The sequence below is a fragment of the Pistacia vera genome, unplaced genomic scaffold (genome assembly GCF_008641045.1).
Source record: "Pistacia vera cultivar Batoury unplaced genomic scaffold, PisVer_v2 Contig981, whole genome shotgun sequence".
Lineage (NCBI taxonomy): Eukaryota > Viridiplantae > Streptophyta > Magnoliopsida > Sapindales > Anacardiaceae > Pistacia > Pistacia vera.
In genome coordinates, this window is record NW_022196869.1 from 31,243 (window position 1) to 47,083 (window position 15,841).

At 35.0% G+C, this 15,841-nt stretch overlaps 2 protein-coding genes across 2 annotated transcripts; one reads left to right on the forward strand and one right to left on the reverse strand.

Annotated features, from left to right (window-relative positions):
* Nucleotides 1-1,561: 1,561 nt before the first annotated feature.
* LOC116121436 (uncharacterized mitochondrial protein AtMg00860-like) lies at nt 1,562-2,056 on the reverse strand. The gene has a single exon (XM_031407397.1). It carries the CDS (start codon nt 2,054-2,056, stop codon nt 1,562-1,564), a length of 495 nt encoding a protein of 164 aa, XP_031263257.1.
* Nucleotides 2,057-7,861: 5,805 nt separating this feature from the next.
* LOC116121437 (disease resistance-like protein DSC1) lies at nt 7,862-8,635 on the forward strand. The gene has a single exon (XM_031407398.1). The coding sequence runs from the start codon at nt 7,862-7,864 to the stop codon at nt 8,633-8,635; it is 774 nt and encodes a 257-aa protein (XP_031263258.1).
* The last annotated feature ends 7,206 nt before the right edge of the window (nt 8,636-15,841 follow it).

The window sequence follows — 15,841 nt, forward strand, 5'->3', positions numbered from 1 at the left end:
GCTCTAATTTATAAGCAATAGCACCAACCTTCTCCAATATGGGAAATGGGTCGTAGTATTTGCTGGACAACTTTTGGTGAGCACGTTTGAAGACAGACTGCTGCCTATAGGGATGGAGCTTGAGAAGAACTTAGTCACCTATTGCAAATTCCAGATCACGTCTGTGATTATCTGCATATTGATTCATCCGATTGATCGAGATGTGGAGGTTGTGTTTAAGTTGCTTTAGTAACTCATCTCTTGTCTGTAGTGCTTGATCGACCTCGTGTACCGCTGAAGTACCAATGGAATACGTAGGAATCAATGGAGGTAGACGGCCATAAAGAGCTTGAAAAGGGGTCATTTTTGTGGAGGCGTGGTAAGTTGTATTGTACCAGAATTCAGCCCATGGAAAGAAAAAGACTCCATTGTCGTGGCCATTGGTGGACGAAACATCGAAGGTATTGTTCTACACATCTGTTGACGACTTCGGTTTGACCATCTGTCTGTGGATGGTAAGCTGAGCTGAGGGTGAGCTTTGAGCCTGAAAGTTTAAAGAACTCTTGCCAGAATTTGCTGATGAAGATTGGGTCGCGATTACTGACGAACGTCCTTGGCATCCCATGAAGCTTTATAACACCTTCAATAAACTTTTCTGCCACTATTTTTGCTGAAAATGGATGAGTAAGAGGGATAAAATGTGCATACTTACTGAGTCGATCAACTACAACTAGTATGGTATCCTTGCTGTGTGATCGAGGAAGTCCCTCGATAAAATCAAGCGTAATATCATCCCACACTTGAGATGGAATTGGTAGAGGTTGTAAAAGGCTTGTTGGGGCAGTAGTTTCTGACTTGATACGTTGGCAAATGTCACATTTTTGAACATATTCCTGGACCACCTGATACATATATGGCCAATAAAATTGCTAATGTAGTCGCTTATAGGTTCGGAGGACTCCCGAGTGCCCACCTGCTTTTGCATCATGCACTTCATGAAGAAGTTTGTCTCGGATGGACTGGTTAGCTGGGATCACGATCCTTCCTTTGTGCATTAGAAGTCCATCTCGCAACTGGAATGGACCTTGCAGTTTGGCAATGAATCTTTGGATTATTGATTGTATACTGGAATCTTGGGTGTTGGCTTGCTTGATATCGTCCCATTTATCCAGTTCAGAGGAGAAAAGAGCTTGCAAAATTGGGTTGTCCGCTCGCTTGGAGAGTGCGTCTGCAGTAGAGTTCTCTCGGCCAGGGCGATAGAGGATCTCATAGTCATATCCTAATAACTTGGCAACCCACTTTTGTTGATTTGAGGTGGCAATGTGTTGCTCTAAGAAGAATTTTCGGCTTCGGTGGTCAGTTATAATGTAGAATTTCTGCCCCAATAAATATGGTCGCCACACTCGAATTGCCTCAATGATTGCGAGCATTTCTTTAGCATAAGTGGACCACAATCTTTTAGTGACACCCAATGCCCTGCTCATATAAGCAATTGGTCGATGTTGTTGGGTTAGAACAGTTTCAATTCCTTCACCTGATGCATCTGTCTCGATTGTGAATGGTTCTTTAAAGTTTGGCATTGCTAGAGTTGGTATTTACTCATGGCGTGCTTCAGGCTCAAAAGAGCTGATTCTGCTTCCTCACTCCAGTGAAAATTACCCTTTTTGAGAAGATTTGTGAGGGGTTGAGCAGTGATTCCATAGTTTTGTACAAACTTTCTATAATAACCCGTTAATACGAGAAATCGCCTCAATTCTGTAATATTGGCGGGCTTTGGCCAATCCACCATGGCTGCAATTTTCATGTCATCAACCTTGACTCCTCGGTGAGTGATAATATGATCGAAGTATTCAAGTTCTTGTTTGCCAAAATCACATTTGCTCATCTTCACATAGAACTGATGTTGCCGCAAGGTCTCCAAGGTGATTTGTACATGTTGCAGATGTAGCTCCCACGATGAACTATAGATTAGGATGTCATCGAAGAAGACTAGAATGAATTTTCGCAAGTGTGGCCTGAAGATCGAGTTCATGATAGCTTGGAAGGTTGATGGCGCGTTACAAAGGCCGAATGGCATGACTAAGTACTCATAATGTCCATTGTGAGTACGAAAGGTAGTCTTGGGTATGTTAAGGTTGCTCACTCTAATTTAGTGGTATCCCGCTCGAAGATCAAGCTTGCTGAAAAATGAGGCTCCATACAATTCATCTAGTATGTCGTCCACTGTTGGAATTGGAAAACGATCCTTGATTATAGCCACGTTGAGTGCTCTATAGTCAGTGCAAAACCTCCATGTACCATCTTTTTTCTTTACTAACAAAACTGGAGAAGAAAAGCGACTGGTGCTTGGTCGAATTAATCCCAAGTTAAGCATCTGTTGGACTTGTTGTTCAATTTCGGACTTTTGAAAGTAAGCATAGCGGTATGGTCTGACATTTACGGCCTCGGTACCCTCCTTTAATTGAATGGTGTGCTCAACGTCTCTTGTTGGTGGAAGTGTGGTAGGTTCGGCAAAAATGTCTGAGTATTGGTCCAAAAGTGATTGCATATCTGCACTTGGTTTCGCCTGCATATTCTTGCAATCCGGTTGAGGGTACAGGGCAAAAATAGCGTGTCGTTGGCGATATTCCTTAGCCAATCTGTGCAGTGAAGTGGTCTGTATGGGTGGAGCTGCAACCCCTTGGAGTTTCCTTGGTTGGTTTTGCCAAATGAAGTCCATTGTAGACTTCTTCCAATCACAGACTACTGAGCCAAGAGTCTCCAACCATTGCACTCCTAACACCATGTCCAACCCAATTAATGGTAATGAAAAAGATTCCAGTTTGAACTTAATACCTTACAAATCGACTAGAACATCCTTGTATTTCCCTTTACATGTCAAGCGTTCTCCGTTGGCAACCTGTACGGTGAAGGGCTCTGTTGGTTTCACGGGTATCCGCAACGTGCTTGCTATTCAATTACTGATGAAATTGTGAGTCGAGCCGCTGTCCACCAGAGCAATTATCTCTTGGACACCAATGGTGACCTTGACTCGCATGGTTCTGGGTGCATCCCATCCAGCAAAAGCGTGCAAAGTTATTTCGGGTTCTCTAACTTCTACCATATTCTCGATTTCTCTTGGGACAATCTCTTCATCATTTGAGGTTTCCACAGTTAAACCAATTTCATCTTGTATAAAAATTTCTAGTGGAAGCAATTGTGGTACTTGACACTTGTGCCCTGGAGTAAATTTTTCATTGCAGTTGAAACACAACCCCTGGGCTCTCCTCTTCTGCATCTCTTCCCATGAAATTCTTTTGACTACTGGTACTGGGTTTGTCATGGGCTGATTTTGATTGTTTGTCATGGTTGAAGCTCGAGTAGTGTTTGGTCGAATGAATCTTCGTTGTCGAGTTAACTGGTCATCGCGCATCTTTGCAAGGTTGATGGTTTCCTTGACAGATTGAGGCTTAAACATTCGAATTCCATCAGCCACTTCTGGTTTTAATCCACCAATAAAAGTCCCCACCAACGCCTTCTGGGTCCATCCACGAACTCGATTTTCGAGTTTCTTGAATTCCCTTTGGTAATCTCGTAACAACCCCATTTGCTTGACTCGAGACAAGGCTTCATCGAAATCCTCAGAGTCAAGTGGTCCGAATCAAGCTCGTATTTCATCTTCAAATATTTCCCATGTAATCGGTCCCTGTTCTTCGTCAAACGATTTTCGAAGCCACTGCCACCATTGGTTTGCTTCGCCCTCCAAATGGAATGAAGCCAATCGGATTTTTTGGTCTGCAGCAATTTCTTGGAATTCAAAGTACTGATTCACCCTGTTGATCCACTCCGATGGGTCGTCTCCAGAGAACCTCGGAAATTCCAGCTTGGCAATCTTCAACAAAAAGGGTCTGTTGTTGTCGCCATTGTCTCTACTCGTTCTGCTCGAACCTTCTCGGTTGTAGTTGTTATGACCTGCAGAATCACGACTCGAAAGAAGTGTTTCAGATAGTTTGGTTATAATGTCTTCAAGCCGTTGGATTTTGTCCGCTATACCCACTTCCATTCTCTGCATTCAATCTTGCACTCCTCCTAGCCCTATTTCCAATTGCTCGATCCTTTCCTTGTTCGTTGTCATCTTCCTTGCTCTGATACCATTGATAGGTCCCAATCAGAGTAATTTGAACACTCAAAGATAATTCTCTTAGGGTGAGAATCAAACCACAATAATTGATAACTTTTTCTCCCCATTTTCATTTCCTTTGTTCAGTTTATTATACATCCTACTGCTGGAGTATTGGGACCGAGTCTTTAGGAGACTCAACTTCCCCTTCCCCACGATCTTCTTCAACAATAACTAGAAACATGGAAATAACTATAATTCTGGAAATAGGAAATAGCTTGACTAAGTCTAAACAAATGGAATTAAACAAACAAATAGGAAATGAAGGCTACTGGACTAGACTGGGCTGATGATATCAGTCCAAGTAGTGTGGGTTGGGCTGTAAGGTCCGTGAGAACCTTCTAGGCCTAACACTTATTTACCATTTTTTTGGAAGAGAAAAGTTTTTTCTCAGTACGACATAATTAATCTCACATTAAATTCAAGAAGTTGTCACAGTACTATACAATATGTATAATACATTCTTTTTCTTTTTAATTTTAAATTACTGACCTACAAAACTGTCTAAAGGCCCTGGAATCCTAGGCAAAACCAACCAAAACAAAGGCACCGAAAAGCAGAAATATTCAAACTTGTGAATCTGGACACAAAGAAAACAACATAAAAAAAGAGGAAACTCATTTTTACACTCAGTACAGAAATAATAGTAATAATAATAAGCGAATGCGAAAACAATGGATTGAAAAAGTTGTTTTACACTACAGATCCAATCAATTCATATTTAACATATGGAAATCATAGTAAAAAGCAATGTGTGTTTATGAATGAGAAGGCTATATAACGATGGAATAACTGTAATGTTTATAAACATAAAAACAAATACAAAAGACATGTTCATCCAAGGAAGAAAACAACATTCTTACAAGTGATGGTTTGCAGCGGCGGAGGTGGTGAAGTGACTTCACTGTTTATTGCTACTATTGGGAACTGAAGAAACAGGTAATGGAAGAGATTTGGGCGTTTTAGTGGAGGAGATTTAGGGTTTACGGGATCTGATTAATTTAGTGGAGGAGAATTGGGTGGAAGAGATTTGGGTTTTTGGCTGAAGTTTTTTTCTTGCCCTAGGTTTGACTTGGTCGAAATGTGGGTTTTGACAATGAACTTTGGTGTTTTGGGCAGGAAGAATTTGCCTTAGCAAAATTTTAGGGGGGGAAGCCTTAGCCAAATTTAAGTTTTTGGTTTTTTTTTTTTTTTTTTTTTTTTTTTTTTTTTTTTTTTTTTTTTTTTTTTTTTAACTTAATCCTCGACTATTAATCACTCTCAAGTGTTAAAGAAATATAACAGTCAAGAAGTGAATTTCATTTTTCTAAAATTCTTGACAATTAAAAACTGTCAAGGATCAAGACTATAAAATTAATAAATAAAATTAAATAACTTATTTTTTTACAAAATCTTTAACTGTTAATAACAGTTAAGGATTTGCTAAAACGGTAAAACAGTTGAAAAAGGGTAATGATTTATTTCTACTAGTATACTTTAGAATATATATAATAAAAACATACATACTTAGCATATGAAAAATAATTGGGCCCAAATTTTTCTTTACTTATAAAATATAATTCTTTACATATACCAAAATAACAAGTACAAAAACTTTAGCAACGGTCGACAGTAATGTCAATTCTCTCCGCTTGTCGACTTCCTTTCGACCGCTGCTCACCTATTTCCTGCAAAACATGAAAAAACAACCGGGTGAACACAAAAATGCTCAATAAGTAAATCCCTTATCTTTTCTCTTTCTTTGGTTCTTTCCTTAATTCTCTTCTTCTTTCTTTCGTTCCTAGTTCTTTTTCTGTTTCTAATTCTTACTGTTCTTTCTTTCTTCCTAATTCTCGCTATTCTTTCCTTCTCTCTGTTCTTTCTTTTTATTCTTTCTAACCATAATGGAATTCATGGTAATATGCATGAATGAAATGCATATGCAATAATGCATAAAAATGCATTTTTTCTTCTTCTTTCTATTTCTTATTATATTTCGTTTCTTTTCTTTTCTTTTCTTTCCTGTGTTGCTTGCTTAAGCTTCTCTTTTCTTTCTTGTTTTTCTTTTCTTTTCTTTTCTTTGCTTGTTCAAGTTTTCTCATTCTTTCTTATTCTTGTTCTTTCTTATTCTTTCTTTTCTTATTCTTATTCTTTCTTAAGTACTACATATATACAAATATTTACATATGGATGGCTCNTAGGGTGCAGAAGCGATACGAGGCATAAGCTTGGACACATCAGAAATAAGCGATGGAGGTTTAGATTTTCAAGCTTTCTCAAAGATGCATAAACTGAGATTCCTCAAATTGTATAGCCCACAAGACCCTGGATCTCTTCCCACTTTGGCAAAAGCGTTCCTCAGTTCACATGAATACTCATGTAAAAATACATTGCTTGGTTTCGAAGACCTTGAATTTTTTTCTGCTGAGTTGACCTACTTTAGCTGGCGTGGATGTCCGTTAATATCATGGTCATTAAAGTTTCTTTCAGGGACTCAATTTTTTGCCAAGGTATATAGGGTTATTTTGTTTTATTGTTTATTAAGGGTAGAATAGTCTTTTCAATTTCCTTTGTATAGCTTATATATAGTCTTTTTGTATTTATGTTAAATCATTCTTTTGTGTTCGATTGCATTGTGCAGTATCAATGAAACCTTAATCTCCTCTTTTTTCTTATTTTTTCGGATTGTTTAATTCTTTCAGGGAATCAATTTTTTGTCAAGGTATGTATGTGTATGGAACTACAATATAATTATATATACATATAATAATAATTTTCTAATCATGACATTATGATATTAGTTTGTTAGTACCATGAATATATATTATTGGATATGAATTGTAAAAAATCATTTCAATCCCATGAGATAAATCTAACAGTGTATAAACATAGTTTGACGAAATTAATATCAACATGTTTTGACTAAAGATTTACTAATATATATATTTGTATGTATGTATGTATGTATGTATGCGTGTTTGTGTGTGTTCAAGTTACAAATTATAAATATAAGAGAGCTGATTTGTAATTTGAATATGTCATTTGTTTCCTTTTACAGAATCTCGTAAATTTGATTCACATTGACCTCAGTAACTCTATACGCATAACAGAGGTTCCAAATCTCTCTGGGTTACTAAACCTGAAGGAAATAATTTTAAAAGAGTGTTTAAATTTGTTAGACATCATTTCCTCCTATATCCAGAATCTCAATAATCTTGTGCAGCTGAATCTAGGGGGTGTTTGTCTGAGCTTATGAAAATTAGCTTATAAGCAACAATTGCTTATAAGCTAAAATTAACTTATAAGCATTTGAAATATTAAGCAATTACGTGTTTGGTTAAAGTACTTATAAGTGACGGATAAGTAATTGACGTGTTTGGTAAAATGTGGCTTATAAGTATATTTTATTATAAAATTACTAAAAAAGGTACTACATTAAACAAGGACATACTATGGAATTTTAAAATTAAACAAGGATAATGTAGTAATATACTTGGTCAAACTAGCTTATAAGCTAAAAAAAAAAAGTACCTCCCCCCCAACTTATTTTTTTTAGCTTATAAGCTCAACTTATAAGCTCAAAAAAAATTATAAACAAACAAGTCAGCTTAATTTTAGAGCTTATAAACAAGTTTGACCAGCTTATAAGCTTAGACAAACACCCCCCTAAGCAATTGTGTGAGTCTTATTAGTCTCCCAGACAACATTCAATCAAAATCTATTACTCTCCGTGGCTGCTTCAAGATGGCTCCAAAGATCTCAAGTAAAGTGGAAAAGCTAGATCTAAGTCATACTGCAATAAAAGAAGCACCTTTCGTTGAATATCCATCCAGGCTTGTTAGATTGGATCTTTCACATTGTTCAAAGCTTGAAAGTCTCTCGAGCAATATTTGTGAGTTGCAATTTCTTCAGTATCTTGCAATAAGAGAATGCCGAAAACTTGAAAGATTACCGGATGACCTTGGAAACTTGGAAGCTTTGGAAACATTGGACGCTTCTGGTATTTTCACAAGAGAAATACCATCATCCATTTCCCATTTGAGCAAACTTTCTTCATTACAGATATCTCGATTATCTGATGATGAAGCGCCGTTGAATTGGGTACCGAATTCTCTATCAAGATTGATGTCTTTGAAACGTCTTGAGTTGATTAACTGTCAAATTCCGGAGCTACCAAACAATCTTGGTCAATTATCCTTTCTAGAAATATTAGATGTGTATGGAAATAATTTTGAGACCATACCAGCAAGCATCAAAGACCTTTCTAATTTGGTTTTTCTGAACATATGCTATTGTGAGAAGCTTCAGTCTTTACCAGAGCTTAAAAGTGGTCTAAATGTGGCAGCATATAATTGCTCATCATTGGAATCAATATCGGATTCGTCATTTCTGTTCTCACCGAATTCGATGCAACAAAGAATAAATTTTGCGAATTGTTTCAAACTGGATCTGTCAACATTCTTGGCAAGGTCTCTTTTTCACACACTCTCTCTCACTCAATTTCATAAAATATTGTGATGATGATGTGGCTTGAAATTGCCACGGTGGAGTCAGCATTAGTCAAAGGAATCATATTCAAACTTAAACTAAGACGGCGTCATTTTGGCTATCAAACTTAAGTGCCCTATCTGACACTCGAAACCCATTCTGTTGCAACGAATTCACAGCTCATCTCTCTTTCTCTCTGGTCCCATTTCAACCCTAGCTCTTCGTTCATGACAGAATATTCTAGTGCCCATCTTCTCCAACCGATTGCAGATCATACTGGACAGCTGAAGGATGATCAACGGAGTCTGACCTGTATAAAATCAGACCAATATGTGCGAGAGAAAACATAGTAGTGAGAGGGCTTAATCGGTTATGTTCTTTCTTGCATTTCTCTAGTTGTATGCTCTCTGTAATCTTGGTTTCCTTGATTAATGAAATACCCTATAGTGTGCCTTGAAGAGTGGATGTAGGCTACCTTAGCCGAGCCACTATAAATCCCCTGTGTCAATTTCTATTATGTTCTTTCATGCTTTTCTTAATCTCTGGAATTGATTGCATGTTTATTGATAAGATTGTGTTAGCTCATTGATTGATTTGATCAGCATAGTTGAAAACCCTAATTAGTCACTACAAATATTTTATAAAACATATTTTAATATTATGTTACAAGGATAATTTCAATGGTACAGGAAATTTGTTGAGAAATATGTAACGGTATGGGATGTTGTATAACTCTGGAGAAGCCACCTGATTGGGACAACCAATTTCTGGGTATTTGTATGTGCGCTGTTGTGACATTTCCTGAAGGATGCTACATCAAAGACAATTTCATTGTTGAATGTCACTGCAGTATAAAAAGCAAAGATGATGAGGATAAGAAGATAAGAGTATACTCAAGCTCTTTGCATGCTTGGGACACTTATGATTTTGTCAACTATGCTGCTCCCACTGCACCCTACTATATTGGTTCAGATCATGTATTTATGGGGTTTAAAAAACATATGAAATCGTCAATTATTGATTGGACCGAACTACATGTTGACTATGAGTTTCAGGCAAAGAATTTGAGCCGTCGAAACTTTGATGAAAAGAAAAACAAAGATTGCAGGGAAGATGAAGTGAAGGTGAAGGTGGAATCAATTTTCTGTACGCCAATGATTGTATAGAACCAGCAGAAGGCTTTAGAGGAAGCACTAACTGCGATGAAGGGAGAAAGATGGAGGAAACTGAACCACACTCTATTAAATTGTAAATTTCAAATTCCTTTGCAAGCAATTCCAGCACAAGGTAAATAATTAAGATCCTCTTTTTTATTTATTTTTTCGCTCAATTATTTATTTAGTTGTGAAAGTTTTATACCTGACCAAATTACTATTCAAATCATCACATAATGACTATATATTCATTATTAAAATAATTCTTATTTCAAAGACTTTTCCATGAAAGCAATTACAAATTCTGTGACTCTGGAGATACTTGTAAACCATCAAGCATCTTATTAGTGTTTTAAATTTTAAACGACCTTGGATTATTTTTTGTTTTTCCTCAGAAAACTTATATGCTATAAATTTTTCTTTTAGTTTCCTTCGGAACGACAGTAGAGTTGTCTTTTAAGCGAACAGAGATTATATGCTTCAAAATTAGCATATGGGAAAAAGAAAAAGAAACTGTAATTTTTACTTTTGGGATATTGTGGTCGGTTTTCTTACATATTTTCTTGTGAAATTGGATCTCTTTAGGAAATTTATTTTATAGAAGAATAAATTTTTGAATACGATTCTAAAAATGAAAATACGAGTACCAATTCAAGGTTATAAGAGAATTATGAGTTACAAAGTGCTTAAACCATGTGTTTGCTCACTCAGTTAATTACTACTAACTTGGTTATGGTGTTGATATATATATATATAAAAGGATTACTGGGAGTCTTGTCGAAGGCCAGGACTACGGGCGAAGGTGTAGAATTCTCAGGAGCAAGAACTTAAGAGCAAGTAGGTGGTTTTAAGTAGTAGAGATTGAACATATGGCTCCCTGCTGAGAGAGTTTGTCTCTATGTATATAGTGAACCTAAGGGGTTAGATTCCTGGTAGGACTCTAAGATCTACAATGAGAGATAATCCCTATCAAGAAAGAAAGATTATTTATTGTCCTTATCAGATTATGCTTACTAGTTTGAGTAAGATTTAGGATCTTAGTAGAAGAGAAAATAGATTGAGATTCTGATTTCCTATTTATGGACTGTTGTAGGCTAATGGGCTGGAACTCAGTTTACTTAACTTGTAGGATAACCCAATCAGGATTAGGCTAGGGCTTTGGGCCATGACATGCTTATTTTGTTAGTGGGCTTCGTCAGACCTGAGACGATTTTTTGCCCATACAATGAGTATTTATTTATAATGCTCTTTATAATTAATATATTTAATTATAATTGTGTTTGACGATATGGAATAAATTTATAATACTATAACGAGTGTAAAACAAAACCGAGAAAAATTACTAGTGAACAAGTTATTAAGCTAATACAAATAACAACACCTCCAAATTAAACTATAATAAAATTTCTACTAATAAAATATTCAAAGATTTATCTAGCTTTTATAGTAAAATATTATAACTTTTGTTGTAATTTCTCTTTTATGTTTCGACCCCTTAAAATAATGCATCAAAATACATATTTTTGATATTTTTTTTTTCCTAACTTCAATATTTTGATATGACCTATCTATAGGTAATCTAAATAGTTAGAATGAATTGAAGATAGTATAGATAGATACACAGTCTTAGGTTCGATTCTCTATCTGAGCATCTGCAATTTAAGTGAAGGGCCATGATGGTAGGTTATAGGCTATATATATATATATATATGTGTGTGTGTGTGTGTGTGTGTGTTTCTAATGAATATTTCTCTCTCATATGTGAATATAATCAAGTTATTTTCGTTTATACATATTAATCTCATTGTTTTTATCACTTATGCGTGCATAAACTATTAACATTTACCATCATCGTTATTGAGATTATTATGACTATTATCATTGTTTATTTTTGTCTCTGGTTATTATATAAATGTTATCGTTGAAATTAAATTAATGTAAATACTCTTATAAGTGGTGGAGCCGAGTTTAGGTCTAGGGTTTTTAAAAATTTAGTATAGAAAATATAATTTTACTCCCTATGAATTTAGTTCTATTTCTAGCTATCCCAATTTTTTGAAAGTAACACTAGCCTATGTAAGTGTAACTTCTTAATTACTTTCTGGTCCTGTTATTTACTAAACATTATTCTGGCCCGCCAAGACTAGATTTTCTAGCTCTGCCCTTGGCTATTATTGATTGGGAGCTCATTTTAAAAGTATTGTTTATAGCCATCTAGATAAAGAAAGCAACTCAACGGATGCGTTTGGTTTATTATTTTGGATAGGATTTTGAGAATAATATTGGATAGTTGAGTAAGGTTATGATTACGAGAATAAGATTTGAAGAATTTGTGTTGAATATTTGATTGATATATTTTTTTATAAATGATTTGACCTTGATATTTGTGAAATGGTGAAGCATGCTGGTAATGGTGAACTGAGAAAGTGAAATGGTGAAGTGAGAAAGTAGGAAATGTCAGTGAAGAAGTAGTGAAGAAAACTGAGAAAAATAAAAGCAGACTGCAGACCTTCAACGGTAAAAAAAAAGTCAGAAAAGCTGTCAAGAAAATATTTTGAAGATTGTATTGTGAAAATAAGCCACCAAACGTTATTTGTTAAATCCGGTCCAAAATATGAATAAAAATACTGAACCAAACGCAGGATATTATTGTGATAGTATTATTGCAAGAAAAGGTCCATGGCTTCCATGATTATCAATGATTTTGACATTCTCTACATGAATTTATCTGCGTTAATTTAAATTGTTTCTCAAACATGAAGCAAGCTGCTTAATTATATATGGCTAATTTGGGTGAACATAGATTACAACAATCAAATATATTATGAATTCGCAGTTTTGGTGGTTGTTTGGAGAACATTTAAAATATTGTAAGTTAAAATAAATTGGTCTGTTTATTGACAGGAAGAATTCAGTAAATGTCTCATCAATAAGGAAAAGAAAGAGGAAGCGGAAGGGGAAGAGGAAGAGGAACCACATTTTTAAGAAATTGAGAATTTTCATATTCCTTTAAAAGAGAATCTACCTCAAGGTAAATGATTAAGATTTCCATTATGCATATCTTTGTAGTTGAATAGTTTTCTCATTCATTGTTTGTGTTTTGCCGTGTCAGTGTATATATATACAGTAAAACCTCTCTATAGTAATACTCTATATATGAATAAATTCTACATACTCATAAAAAATTTAATTCCCAATTTGGGATAGTTATAAATAAGAATAAACTCTACATTGTAATAAGTTATAATTTTTCTAATTCCTGTCTTAAGAAAAGTTGCCTCCATATAATAATAATTATTTGTATATTACAAAAAAAAAAATATGTTATGTTACATTAAAGGTTTAATATGAAATAAAATATTTATCTAAAGTTGTTTGAGATAATGATTTATGCTTTAGAGTTGTTACTACATTTTTTAACTTGCGGGTAGATTACTCGCTAGCATGAACATTTTCTTGTTGAAGCCAAATATTTTTAGTTTTTCAAGTATATTTAGAACTTCTTGGTATAAAACTTTTTGTATTTTCGTACTATCATCCTCATAATTATTTCCTTTATCTTTTTGTCAAATTGTAGTAATGATTTATTCTTTAGTTAAAGCATATATAACTTATTGCTTATTTGGATAATTAAGAAAAACATTAATATCCATTCGATTAGTGTAATGAAGTTATTGAATCTGATCACTAAATTCTACAATGACTCTTTGATTCTTCTCATCCACTTCATTTGTAACTTGCAATTTATCGACATCGGAGATCTTAATTTGGTAATGATTAAAACGATTCGCAATAGTATGTGACTTCACATCAATTTGCTGCATAATTTTGTAATGATTAAAACATTTGACAATTGTTTGTGGCTTCACATCAATTTGATAATGCAGCAATTGCATTTATAATTCCATCAAGGACACTTATCTTTGTTGGTTTCAAGACACAATTTTCTATCCGTTTCAAAAGTAGGCAATCGAAGCGCTGAATTGAAATCTTAGTAGTATTAAAACATCAATTGAAATCCTAATACTGTACTACTAAAATATGAATTATAAAGAAATTTTTATTAACATATATTTATTAAGTTATAACCTCCTTATAGTAATAAAATTAATTAATCTCACTATTATGACTATAGAGAGGTTTTACTGAATTTTAAACATTTAGTTCTGATACCATATTAACTTGTCATACCACTTAAAAGCTTAAACTAGTAAATGAAAACTCAACGTTATATTAGGCCAATAGTGAGAGTCTCTTACTAATACCATTTTGATATTTCTTTAATTTTGTGCTTTACTGTGACTGTTTCCCAGAATAACATGCTTGAAATTCTTCATATCTAAATTGGTATTATCCCCATTTTTATACTTTTATAGTTGAAATCATACAAGTAATATATTAAACTTTTTGGATAAGTTACGTGTTGCTAAAATATAACAATCATATAGAATTTGAATTATTCATAAAACTTTTAGAATTATTAAAGTACTGCATAAAAAGTGTTATTATATACAAATTCATTAAAGATAAATCTAATTTTAATGTAAATTGCTAAAAAAAAAGAGCTAAAAATGATATTAACTGAGTATGATGATCCAATTAATTATAATTATTATAATGTTGATGTTTTAGTCAGAAATCTAATCTCTTTAGATAAAAAAAAAAAAAAAAAATTATATGTAATATTGCATTATGATTAATCACTCTTTGGTTTATGAAATATGAATAATTTTTTATTTAATTGTTTGTGTATTTGCGAAAAAGAAAATACCTTTTGTTGATGCGCGATTTTTGTACCAACGAAACGCACGTGTGAAATGCTGTGGTGGCCTAGAAGACACACGAATGTAATGGATCAAGGGATAGTAAATGCAATGAGGACAATTTTTAAAGTGGTTCGGAAGCTAAGGTAGCAAATCCTACGTCCACTGATACTTATATTGATGACAAGGGTCAGGTCGCGTTTAGCGGACTGACTTTACAATAATATTACAAGATAATCAATACTAAGAATTCTAGGGAAGAGAGGATAGTTCATTAAGCGTAAAATGTGCCAAATCCCCCTTTAATGAGAGATGAGCTTCCAATTTATAGTGAGATGTGGTGAGGCAATGATCACTAAATCTTTAAGTTGGTGGGATTATCTATGCAAATCCTTCTTTATGTCACATTGCCCACCTTCCAGAGTGATTTGCGTGGTTTAGAGCAGGCCTTGGACACATGGGGGCACCATAGCTCCTGGCTAGCCTGACGTGCACCCACTATCCTGACGGGAACAGACGGTGGTTGTCCCAATGGTCTGACCTTTGTGGGCTGAGTGGACCTGACGCCAGCCCTGGTAAATTTTGGGCATAACAGAAGTCCCCTAGTTTTTAAGGTTTGAGGATTGAACCTTAGAAACTATAGGTCATGCCACAACGGGATGATTTCTGGAAATTCTAGTTTGTTTGAAAATAGATTGGAGTGACATTTTTGTGAACGCGACCTCACATATTCATCGTTTGTAGAAGGCGAGCGACCTGGACTCGTCTGACGTCACACATTGTTTTGATGAGAGGAATACATTTAATGAAACAATCCTTGCGCTGACATGTGTGTCTTGTGCGTGATAAATGCCAGCCAATCACATTTAATGCGTTGCATGCTAGAACAGCACACTTTACCAGAGCATTGAATGCGTTGTACATTGGAACGATGCCCCTTATCAGAGCATTAAATGAAGATTTGAAACGCAATTAATGCTCTGGAAGAGGTATGGCTGTAGTTTGAGCTTTTCAACTGGAAGGGTGAAAGTTTGACTTTATCTAGTCGTTTCGTTCACCCTCTTTTGCTGATGAATGACACGTGGTCGAGATCAACGGCAAGAAATCTTTGCCGCCCAAACGTTGTTTCGATTCCAGGAAATCCAAACGCCGATTCACACGCTATAAAAACCTCAAATCGTTCTCAGGCAATGTCACCAGAGCCTTTTTCACAGAGAACAAAAGACTTTCAGAAAGCAAGAACCTTTGTCTTCCAAACTTGCATTTTTCCAGCATTTGAGGCAGAAACAGTCGTCATACTCCGAGAGGTAAGAACTTTT

Coding starts and splice junctions, on each gene's coding strand:
- LOC116121437 (XM_031407398.1), top strand. CDS start 7,862: ATGGCTCCAAAGATCTCAAGTAAAGTGGAAAAGCTAGATCTAAGTCAT.
- LOC116121436 (XM_031407397.1), bottom strand. CDS start 2,056: ATGCCATTCGGCCTTTGTAACGCGCCATCAACCTTCCAAGCTATCATG.